The 12,487-nt window shown below is 30.5% G+C and overlaps 2 protein-coding genes across 4 annotated transcripts; one reads left to right on the top strand and one right to left on the bottom strand.

The window, feature by feature from the left end:
- The first annotated feature begins 1,041 nt into the window (after window positions 1–1,041).
- Window positions 1,042–3,600, top strand: LOC129318570 (uncharacterized). Its single transcript, XM_054963414.1, is given in 5 exon segments — window positions 1,042–1,178; window positions 1,966–2,277; window positions 2,279–2,514; window positions 2,517–2,624; window positions 3,177–3,600. Coding segments are annotated over 4 exon segments (711 nt in total). The 5' UTR covers window positions 1,042–1,178; window positions 1,966–2,017; the 3' UTR covers window positions 3,284–3,600.
- A 2,989-nt stretch (window positions 3,601–6,589) lies between these two features.
- On the bottom strand, window positions 6,590–10,976 carry LOC129318643 (vesicle transport protein GOT1-like). 3 transcript variants are annotated; one of them, XM_054963526.1, is made up of 8 exons: window positions 10,827–10,976; window positions 10,156–10,303; window positions 9,428–9,495; window positions 8,488–8,579; window positions 8,336–8,416; window positions 8,130–8,227; window positions 7,966–8,047; window positions 6,590–7,073 (listed from the first exon to the last, which is right to left on the bottom strand). In XM_054963526.1, exons 3-8 carry the CDS (start codon window positions 9,456–9,458, stop codon window positions 7,035–7,037), a joined length of 423 nt encoding a protein of 140 aa, XP_054819501.1. In that variant the 5' UTR covers window positions 9,459–9,495; window positions 10,156–10,303; window positions 10,827–10,976; the 3' UTR covers window positions 6,590–7,034. The 3 variants fall into 3 exon arrangements, with proteins under 3 accessions (XP_054819501.1, XP_054819502.1, XP_054819503.1); XM_054963527.1 differs by having other exon boundaries at window positions 10,167–10,303; XM_054963528.1 differs by lacking the exon at window positions 8,336–8,416.
- Window positions 10,977–12,487: the final 1,511 nt, after the last annotated feature.

Here is a 12,487-nt window from a genome sequence, read left to right as displayed (position 1 = left end):
GGCCCGGATAAGTTTTATGACAGAAGCCAGTACTTGTTAAAAAAAAACAAATAATAAATATGACTATCTCCAATGAAGTTTTTATATTTATAACAAGATTCAAACTCACAGATTTGTGAAACAAGGCGCCGCTTGCTTAAATAGCTTCATTGGCTTTTGATTTGAGAAACTCTCCATTTCATGTACTTTGATGATGATTTATCAAAAATATTTTTTAAAAAAACTTGTTCAATTCCAGCAGAATTTGCATTCTAAACCCTAGATTAATCCTTTAATGCCACTGTTTGGACCTATTTGCCAATCGTTTCAAGCAATGGTGTAAAAAGAAGCTATTAACTAATCCAGTTGGAATAAGGAGATAGTGATAGAATATGGAGTAATTAAAATTTTTTTTAATATATATTAGGCTTATTCATTACAGATATTTGAATAAAAATTTTATCCATTAAAATTAGAATTTGTTATTTTATTTTATTATTATTTTATATTTATTTATGCTCAATAAAATATAATATTATTATCTTATCAATATCTTTTTAAAATATTTTAGGATTTAGATGTACTATTGTATTATTTTTTGAACTCTATGAATCCTAAATTCAATTTAAAAATACTGATAAAATGTTAATATGTTATTTTATTGAGCATAAATAAATTTAAGATAATAATAAAATAAAATGATAAATCTTAATGTGATGAATAAATTCTTTATTCAGTTTTTTAGAACTTCACTTATCAATCCCGACTCCCGAGCCCCTACCAAACGAATCCTAAAAGTGAGTCAAACCACAACACGTGTTGTGATCTCGAACTCTCTTTGTGTGGAAGGTGGAAATTAAATAAACGCTCCGTACGTGACTCTCCCGCACACAAGCCTCCTTCCCCCACTCCACCTCTAAATGTTCCACATGTGGGGTCCCACTCAGCTCCGTGTCCCGTGAGCTGGAGAATTTCGTAGGTTACTGAAAAACCTGTGGTCAGCGACTCTGCGTAGATAAATACGCAAAGTGATGAGATCCACAAGCAGACCTAAAATTATTTATTAAATTGAAACAAAATCTTTGTAAAAAATTTTCTCGAGAAATTCTCTGTCTACTTGTCCGTTTCGATCTTCCCTTCAATGCGCTCCCCTCAAAGGCCTACAAACCACTGTCTACAGTGACCTTATCCCTTAACAAGTAAGTTCATTAAACGTTAAGCTTCTGGTTCTTCGATATTGCATGTTTGAACCCTACAATTATTAGTGTATGGTGTCGATAACGGAGGAAATAAAGGAAACCCATTGATGCGATTCCTTTGTGTTTTCTTTTTATTTTTTGCCCATTTTTATGTTTTTTTTGGTTTGGTTGTGAGTTGTGTTGTAATTTAAAACTTCTAAATGGGTACGTTGTTTTCAATTTTTGCGCTTTGTTTACGTATGAAGACAGAATCCAGTTAAATGGGTATATTGGTAGTTCGGAAATAGTGTGCTTAGGATCTTGGCGACTTGGCTTGGGGATATATTCATTCAATCTTATTGTGATTCTGATGCAAAAGGATCTTGTTGACGGTACTGAAAATTTTTCTGCTTTTCTAATAATGGGTTTTTTTAAACACCACATTTTTCTATTAGCCACTTTAACTAAGTTCTTGCTCTCCGCCAAAATTTTCTACCAAGGCTTTTAGCACAGTGTTGATTGTCATGTTTTAAATAAATGTATTATTTGAGTGATTATTTTCTGTTGAAACTATATAGTTTTACATTTCTTTTCCCTTTTAGGGAATGCTCTAAAAACATATATATATGATCCCACTTAGACGTGTCTCTTTTATTGAGCAAGAAGACAGGAAAATTGATGAAAAGAATTGTTATTCTCTTCTTCACCGTGGACAAATAGGCACTTAATTGCATATTTCATTTGACATGGATCAGATTTTATTATATATGATGGCTATTTCTTGATGTTGTTACTTTTCTGTGTCTAGGTGAACAGAACATTGGTACTAGGGTGGCTATGCCTTGACAGTTTTTTCCATCATGAACTTTGGGTTTCTTAGTAATGGCCCATGGTCCAAGGCTCCATTAAAGACGGTTCCATCGGCAGCTTCCAATTCGATGGATGCTCTAAGCAAACAACCAAGAGAAGTACACCATGACGATATCAAGTTATTGGATGGTTTTTTTTTTTTTTCCATCCTTCAATTTTTACCTTGGACGAGCAATGCTAGAGACAGAGTTCAAAGACCAACTACTATCAACAGAGGGTTGAAGAGGCGTGCACAAACTCGTGGGAATGTTTGAAAACAACTTTGGGGCTACTCCTTTGCGCTTTAGGCCATATGTTTCCAAGGTTCCATGGCATACCGGGGTGAGAGGATTCCTTTCTCAGCTTTTCCCTAGATATGGGCATTACTGTGGACCAAACTGGTCTAGTGGAAAAGACGGTGGATCTCCTGTTTGGGACAAGCGGCCAATAGATTGGTTGGATTTTTGCTGTTATTGTCATGATATAGGGTATGATACTCATGATCAGGCCAGCTGCTGAGGGCTGACTTAGCATTCCTTGAGTGCTTGGAGAGTCGAAATATGAGTACAAAGGGAGATCCTCATGTTGCTCTTCTTTACAAGACAATGTGCATTAATGGTAAGCCTGACATTAAAATATCATTCTTTTCATTGAAACTGTTACATTGCTTCAATTCACACCAAACAGGTTTTTTCTTCAGTGTTATAGTGACAATCAATGATGTGTGTTCTGGAAATTTTCAAGCCATGCCCACAGGGGTACTTATTGGATATTATTAATCAGTACTGTTTGGACTTTCCAAATGTGTTTTACTTGGTACTTTTCTTTTCTGAAATTTTGGTTTCGATGCATGTTTTATGTGGCATGCCTTACTGAATTCCCCTGCCTTGGAGGGTTTGATAGAATTGTTTGTATAGTTTCTTTTTTGGTTATATGGACATGTTTTTAAGGAAATCACTACATTAGATGTGCAAAAGGACCGTGCTGCTCATTCACGTGAACTTGTTTTTTTTTTTTTGCTGTCTATTATAATGCTCATAATTTTTTGGTTCGTGCATACAAACACCTTAATCACATAGTATACATTATTGCAGCTGCATCTTGTTTTTCCAAAAAATTATCATGTCCTGAACATGTACATGGCTGAAAATCGTTCAATGTGAATGGCAGGTCTTAAGAACTTCTTAATACCATATAGAAGACATATTGTAAGCTTACAAGCTGGTCAACCTTTGGTTCAGTTTGGATGGCTGAGCAATTTGAGATGGAGAAGCTAGAACTTGCAGAAATCATGAATGATAACTGGTTGGTTAATGACAGTGAAACTGATTCAAGACTGGTTGGTTAATGACAGTGAAACTGATTCAAGATCTCTTGGCAGATGCTACACTGAAATATCCCTAGTTACATGCCATGATCTTTGCGTGTCATATATATAGATAGATAGATAGATATCATGTGCATAGTTACCAACGTCTTTATGTCATCATTGAATCAAAACATCTGAAGTCTGGGTAGCTATTACAAATTAGCGTTGATCTTGTAAAGTTTCTTCTTCATTAAAGGTTCAAATGAATATAAATTATGCTAGTAACCTATAGGCTCAAATAGCGTCATCTCTCCTTGATGCAAGGGGTTCTGAGTTCACTCCGCAAGTGGCTCAAACGGGGGAATACAATTTTGTGCGTGCAGTCTGTGTAATGCATGTGTATGGCAACCCCTTCCTATGGAGAAGGGTTGGATAGGATAGGGAATACCCACACACACACATTAGTTTTTCTTTTCTTTTTCTTTCTTTAATGTAAGGTTGTTTAGGCCTTGCGATTATCATGTTATCATGTTACCAATCAATGGTCAATTTGGTTCAGCGTTTTGAGATAAGGAATTAATGTGATAATTTTTACTGCGGAGTTTCCTGTAAAAGAGATTTTGTATAACTTGGAAGTGCTTAGTCCTACAACATTCAATTTTTGGGAAATAACAATTAAGGATTCTATAAGACTATTAATTACAATTAAGATTTTAAATTATTGAAATCTTAATAATAAACCAAAGTCATTACAAGAAATTAAAAATTTATGAGTTTATAAAATTGCATTGAAGCACTGAAATGACTATTATGAATTAGGACAATTTTTAATTTTAATTAAAAAAATCAAAATTCATACTTAATAATGGGATTAATAGTCTCAATGTATAATAGTAATTTTAGCAGTTTAAATTTATAATATTTGGGATCTTGATTTTTTTAATTGAGATTAACAATAATTTAAACTCATGATAATAACTTCAGTAGTATGTTTTTCTTAATTTTTCTATTAGTTTATCTATATATAATAAACATAAAAATTTGCAATTGATTAATTTAATATTCAGAAGTGATTTTGATAAATTTTTAATGACTATCATATATTTATAATTGTCTTTCAGAAGTTTCATAATTGAATTTTAATTTCATGCTAGAAAATAACACATTCTTAAGTATGGATCTTAATTTTTTCAATTAAAATTAATAATAATCCTAGCCCATTATAATAATTTTAATTTGTGTTTTTTTTTTTCCAAGTGAGGGAAATTTTATAAATTATATATTTTTTTAATTTCTAGTAAAGATCATAATTTATTATTGGGATCTCTCTAATTGTAATTAATGGTATTATGGGATCTTTAATTAACATTTTCCTTAACTTTTTTTTTTAAAAAGGATGCATTCTCGAACGATATCAGTCCATTTAATTATCTTTTTTTTTATGGGAAAGTTATATGTCAAATCCCTACAATTTATTCAATTTTTAATTTAATGTTTATAACCAGAAATTTTGTGATTGAATCTTTATAATTTTTTTTTTATTTGTCTACTCAATGTAATGAACCATGTATTCTTTACATTCTGAATACGTATGAGTTATGTGAAGAAAAGGAGTAAAACTGTAAATAACAGTCTATAAGGCTTAATGTTATCGGTTTTACATTTTTATTTATTTGTGCTTCTTATAATCTTCTTGGTATGGTGTTTAAATTATTTAAAATAATTTTGTATCATTTTTCTCACAATAGATGCCACATTTACTTTTTCTTATATATATATATATATATAAATGTATGTAATGTAGTTGTATATTTTAAATTTTATCTTTTTATAATGTTTCGCATATCAATCTAAACATTCTCATACTAACTACTTCAAATTTATGCTCCTATTGTTCTTTTAATCTCTTACATTTCTATTACATGACATGGCGAGCTTGACATGACACCAATTTAAAATATTTTTTTTTTAAATTTATTAGATACCTTTATTATAAATAAATTTTTTAGTTTTTTTTTTCATTTACACTATCCAACTTGTATCCTACACATAATATCTTCATTAATTTTTCCATCAAACTCTGTTGCTCTGCATATTTATGGTCAATCCAAACTAGATCAAAGAAAAAGGTTGCTTTAGGCTCTTGACTGCCAACATAAAATTGCATCAAATCTCACATGGTTAAGAACAAAAAGCAGTGACTAGGATTAATTATAGATAAAGTAAACTATAAAGATTTGATTTTAATTTTTTAAACTATTATAATCAAATTGCCAATTGAATGTAACTATGAGGTCAACAATTACAGTGAGCCCTTTTTGAATTTACGTAGTCTTATACGCGACTTGGTAATGATTTTCCTTTTTGTATTGACTTTCGCGTCATAAATACTTTGTCTAGATTCTATTTATGATATTGAAGTATGTCAGATGCTCAGATGTTCCACAAGACTTCTGCTAGGTGGCTTTTGTATCCTAAAAGCAAGCTTTAATAATTATGTCAATCAAATCATTATTGTTAAACAAAATCATGGTGTTTCCATAGTAAATTACTCCATTTAAAATTATAAAATAATTTTTAAATATTATATTAAAAAATATAAGACATTTTTATTAATAATTTTTTTTTAAAAAAATGCCTTTAATTGAAGGTATAATTGATACTCTACTAAAAAGATAATCTATTTTTTGAATGGGTAGATGTTAAAAATGTAAAGCGTTTTTAGTATTTTAAAGTGTTATTGTTATTTTTTTAAAAGTGCTTCTAATAAATAAATTATTTTATATTTATTTTAATGTGAATCATCTATTAAATAGAGATAAATATGAAAAAATAATGTTAGTTTAAAAATAAGTAACTATTTTATTAGAGTAAGATTTGGTTAAAATGTCTTATATTTTTTAGTAAAGAGAGCTTTTTTTTTAAAAAATTGAGATGCCTAATAAGGATAAACATAAAAAGGATATATATTTTAAATGACATTAACTGTTAACTAATCTATTAAAAATTAGGTAGTGCATAGCAAGGCAATAATGAATATATGTATGTAAGTATGTTATATGCATTCCATTATTTAATTTTTGCCAGATAAGACCTACTATCGATTGAAACATTGATTCCATGATTTAAAACAACCAACAGGAAGTAAACCAAATACATGCATCATTAATTTGTATGAATAACTATTGATTCTCTATGTGATGGCTTAAAATCATCAGAGTTCATCTAGCCACAAATTTTCCAGATCAAATGTGAAAAATCAATCTACATATCAGACTCACAAAAAAATTCTATATTCAATGTAAAAATTCGAACAAGTCACACTATTCACTATTGTGAACCATGAACTATCTCATTTCTTGTACTCCAAGCAACAACTCATGGAACCTACGCTAGTTAAAAAAATAAAAAATTGAATCACAAGTTTCAGATTGCTGGACCAACATGGTCTGAAAATTGAAATCACATAAAGGAGTCATTATATTCCTTTTCAGGTGAGGGTGTGAACAGATGCGACAATGACACTCGAAGAGAGATGCTTCCAATAGATGTCTTGCACGGTAACCATGGAGTTTCAGAACCGGCAAGCTCCACGATTTTCGTTTTTCAGTTTCTTTCCAATAAAATGATTATCATCACAAAATAACAATCATTTTCTGTACATCAACTTATCTCTGCAATTGCAAGCAGCTATATTATTTTTCCCCAAAATCGCGGTGTTACACCGGCACACGTCTGACTCTATGGCTGTCGAACAACTGCAAGTTCATAGAACAGAAGGAAGCTCAGCTTGAATAACATAGCATATCCGTATATTTAGACAAAAATGTATGGCAAAACGCATTGTCAAGAAAAAAATGCAGAGTCAACTGAGGGTTTGATTGGTACAAAATGGTATTAGGAAAAGGAATGGGAATGAGAACTCTATTCCATGAACATGGAAAGTCCACTTTCTACAAAAGTCATTTTGCCATACATCAAGCATGTTTAAAATCTTTTCCTCACTTTTTTCATTTCCTCAAATCCCTTTTCCATGTACCAAACTAAGGACATGAAGGCAACTCTAACCTCAAGAATCTAAGAATATAAGTTTCGGTGAGTGAAGAATATACGCGCTCTGTTCAAAAATATAAGATATTTTTAATTAATTTACACCTCCTCATAAGTTACTTAATAATTTTTAAAATTATATATTCTTTTTCATATTTACTCTTATTTAATAGAATGTCTCAATTAAAAAAATTATTAATTACATTTCACAGTTAAGCAACATTTAAAAAAACCTTATTAATTATATCTTGGAAGACTAAGAATGGCTTATATTTTTTAATATAGTATTTTAAAAAAAGGTCTTATAATTTTAAATGAAGAGAGTATTAGATCTACTATATACTATTACAATAATTTCAATCCATCATAATAAGCAGTCAGTAGATAATCATATATTTGACTGCACCAATTGTTTATGTGTACGCCCAATCCATAGCAAGGATTAGGAGGCTGTAACTTCAAAATTATGAATTACGAATGTGACTAGCAGAGCAGCTAGTCTATTCTTACTGCATGACTTAAAAAGATTTCTAACCAAAACAACCAACCTAGAATGGGAATCCTCTGACAGATAAAAAAAGTTTCATAACCATCACATACCGAGCGAATAAAAGGCTGTTGCAACAACCAGCCAAGAATAGGAATCTTCTGCATAAAAACAGCCAGTGTAGGCCAGAATCCACTGCACGATGTAATAAAACCATTAGCTTTTATCATTTAAACAAACCAAGTACAGCATGCTTTTGTATCGCATTCTACTGAACCTAAATAATAAGATGAACCCATAGCCCTCGAGAATCATGCCCAAAATAGGCCATCCCATCAGAAGAATGAAGAATCCAATTCCAAATGAAACTGTTCCCTACACAACCAACAAAATAAAACTCAAAGGTGAGAAGGAGAACTGGGAAAGATGATAAAGAGGTTTTAAAAAAAAAACAATGTGAGGGCAAGAACCCTACAATTTCACCTTAAAATTACTCTTCTTCGTAAAGAATTGTATGGTGGATTTCAGTCCAATGGTTAAGGACACTCCAGAAATGAAGAGGATCTGAATTGGGTGACACCATGAAATAGAAGGCATTTGCAAAAATGTTACTAATTAAGATGATAGAAACTTACATTTCCAATGGTTAGCAATCCCTTCTCAAAGAAGAATATAATCCCAAGGAATGTGAAAATTATGCCAAAGCCAGTCAAGCCTAATCCAATCTCTGTTTAATGTGCCAATTGCATACATGAAAAGTCATGAGATATTAGATTAGAAATTTACACATTCAACTGGAAACCAATTCTGTAAGCAAAAATTTAATCAACACACAATTTTGTCTTATTGTATTCTTCTACGGCCAAGATGGCAGAAGAAATGAAGGCATCTTATAATCGCAACTGTGAAAAAAACGACCAAATCCAGATATACCTAACTCGATCTCTATTTAATAGGCCGATTGCATGCATTAAATGTGATGGGATATTAAAATAGAATTTTATATTTTTGGAACCTAAAATTTAATTAATTCACAGTTTTTTTATATCTTATCCTTCTACTGCTAAGACGACAGAAGAAACCAACTTAGGCGTCACATATCCAAAAATTAGTTCATCCACATATTAAGCCAATTAACTGCATATATATCTCAAAAAGATAGCCTGTCTCCATCAACACATAGAAAACAAACACCATGCATTAGATATCATATTGCAGGACAAATTAGATCCATAAAGTGATGCTGCTACTTCAAATAACTCAATTGAATAATGAAGATATTTGTATAACTCTAGATTCAATCTTCCTCAAAGTTTCCAGTTCAAATCCTCTCGGGACAAAAAAAAAGAAAAAAGGAAAAAACAAAACATATATACGAGGAGAAAACAAGAACACGTCATTGCAAGCGCTCAATAGAATGAAATTTAAAATCCAGGTGACCCTTCCACTGGACAATTGAAGAAGTAATTTGCAATGACCATCTATCCTAAGATATTACGTACTAAAAACAGCGCACTGCTTTGTATAATGTCATTATTACATATAGAAACAACAAAAACATCAAACTCCACTTACTCTTGGGATCATTCATCTCAAAGGAAACCATTTTACCAACGAATCAGATGCTCAAATTTCTTGTCTCACTGAAAAACACAATAGTATAGCAATCAATGAACAAATACTGAATAATCCAGGAAGCAGAAAGCATGCATATAAATGCCTTTAACAATATATGAGTTCTATATGAAGATTTTTTCTATGAAAATGAACTATATAACCTCCCCTCCAGCTGCATCTTCGAAATATAATAGCTGAGTCGTTTGAATCTTAACCAATGGCGTCTATAGCTAGATATAATAAATTACCAAATAAAAAATTCAAATATTATCATTTGACAGCAGAGAATGCTTGATAACCGAGCAGTCAACTTGAATATAGCACCCAACTTGAAGGAAAACTAGAATAGTGTCAGGTTTTTCCATATTTTTTAATCTGACAACTAATAATGACAAAAAGTTTAACATGCATCAATGCGCATCTACAAAAATTAAATAAAGAAAAAACATAATTTTTAGTTACTATAATTTCATCGATTTTACTTTTAATTTTTATAGTTTTTTTTTCAGCATTAAAAAACTGAAATTATAGGGATCTAAAAAACGAACATCACCCAATTTTTTTAAAGTTATAAGGACTGAAAATATTAAAAAAAACTATAAGGATTAAAATTAAAATCCGATGAAGCTATAAGAATTATGATTGTGTTTCCCTTAAATAAATTACAAGAGGTGAAAGAAACAAACCATAAAAATACCAGAATCCTAATGCACAAAGCTGAGAGAAAATTCTGGAGTGCTTATTCGGGATTGATAACCGTTCCTCTTCCTTTCATTCATTCGTCCCCCAGTGGATCTTATACGACGAGGGAAGCATTGACTCCAGCAAGTAGATCTGTCACAATATTCCAAAATATAGCACCGCATTTCCAGACAGAAATAAAAATCTCACAAAACTAGAAAGCTGATATTTTCAATATCAAAGCGTAATGAAATGTGTACAAAATTTGCAATAACTGTTACATTAATGTGATAGTTATGCAAAAATAGCTTCCAGTTACTATCATATCTGAATGAATCATTTGCTAAAAAAGTACGATCAGAAACACCAAGGGACCGGACGCCGTAGATTTACGGTATAATGTTCCCAATGGCTGCTACATATTGCAATCTGGCAGGAAAATGCGTTTTCAGTTACCAAGCCCAGCACTTCCGGAATCGCAAATGACCAGAACAAAACAATAAAACTAAGAGGGCTAAAATATCCTCCGTAATCTAATGTCAAATTGAGCCGAATAATTCATGATTTGCAAACATTGGGAACTGAAAAGTATAAAACCAGCGCGCAGGTCATTTGAACGACTGGATCTTGAACAGGAAGAGAATGCGAGTGTAGGGAAGATAGAGAGGCTACTTACCGCTTGCCGGCGTGTGTGACTTCACCGGAATTGGCGGAGATCGACCCCGGAAGTTGTGGTGGCTGTTACGGAAATTTGTGAGGTATCGCTGAAGAAAATGTTCGCGACAGAGAGAAAGCCACGTAGTAAGCTTATTGGAGAGTGCAACAGATTCAGTTTTTGTCCTGCATGGCTCAGACCAATCGTCGTTTTTTATATTTCTATTTTTTCCATATAACAAATGTATTATTAATTTAATTTGATTTATTGCTTAAAACATAACGAGCATGCATATCATTGTATTGAATAATTAAATTAATATTAATATTAATATATTTGTCTAAAAATTATGTGCATGTTATGATCGAAAAAGTTACACAGTTATTTTTTTTTTTTATAACATAGTTATTTTGATCAAATAATCTGATAAAAAAAAGTTAAGAAAATATCTATTTTTTATTTTTATCAGTTTTTGGTTATTATTTTTATCATTTTTATATTTTTTCTTTCTCTTGAATGCTAAGGATAATGAATTAACGATCCCAAATTATAAATATTATTTTATTGTATTAAAAATACACGGACATTTTTATTTTTACGACATCTCTTAAATTTTTTTTGGTTCTACTTTTATCTTAAAAATCCTTCATTAACATAAATATATATTTTATATTAAAATATTATCTATAAAAATATTTTAGCTAAAATATAGTTTCACATGATTTTATTTTACATAAAAGATTCCAACGATATGAAAATTCCTAATTAAATTAAGATATTGCACATGTTAAAAAAAAATACAAGTTTAGGGATATTTAAAAGAAACTTATATTATCCATAGACATCTGTCCTAGTAGAAGTATTAAGTTTGTTTATAAGACCTCCTTATTTGTTTTTAATACATTTTTTACATCGTTTAATTTAATGTAAAATTTATGAGTCGTTTGCAAAAATACAACTCCAATCTTATTCTCAAAGTGAAAAAAGAAATTAATTTCATTTTTTTTAATTTTCCCAATGATAATTCTAGAAAGTTATAAAGTTTTTTATAATAAACTAATTTTACTAGTTTTTCTTAATCTAAATAGAACAGTTTAGAAGCATTTATAAAAAAAAAATTACAGGACGGAGTAACTTGTAATAATAACAACAGCAATTAATGTTTCTGATGTTAATAATGACTTTTATTTTTTAATAGTCATACGATTTTATGCGGTTTTGGTTTCATGTTACGAACCATTGACTAAAACTATAATTTTGGTTTTTCAATAAAAAAAATCTAACACATTCTCTGCTAGAAAATTAGGTTACAAGACTTGAATTACACCATATGTAATATTATTTATACTTTATTATACTATTATTGAATTAACACATTACGCATGATATGTATATATTTTCTATCATAATTTATCTTACTCTTTTTTTGGGGGGAAAAAAGTTGACTAAAGCATATATCCAAATTTAAAGAATACCTATGAACATAGTACTTACAAAAAACCTGTTAATAAAGTTTTCATATCGACAGTAAAATTTGATCCCATAACTTTATAGGTTATGGATCAAATCTTGGACTAGCATTTCTTAATATTTATCTTCATTGGCTGCATCTTTTTGTAAATTGTAAACTTTAGCTTTGTTAGACACTTTGGCTGGAAAAAAAAAAAAGCTTCTAAAATGGA

The sequence above is a fragment of the Prosopis cineraria genome, unplaced genomic scaffold (assembly GCF_029017545.1).
Source record: "Prosopis cineraria cultivar Desert tree isolate PC_DT_omini unplaced genomic scaffold, ASM2901754v1 PC8, whole genome shotgun sequence".
NCBI lineage: Eukaryota > Viridiplantae > Streptophyta > Magnoliopsida > Fabales > Fabaceae > Prosopis > Prosopis cineraria.
Note: the sequence above shows the minus strand (reverse complement) of the source record. Positions and strands in the feature narration are given on the sequence as shown.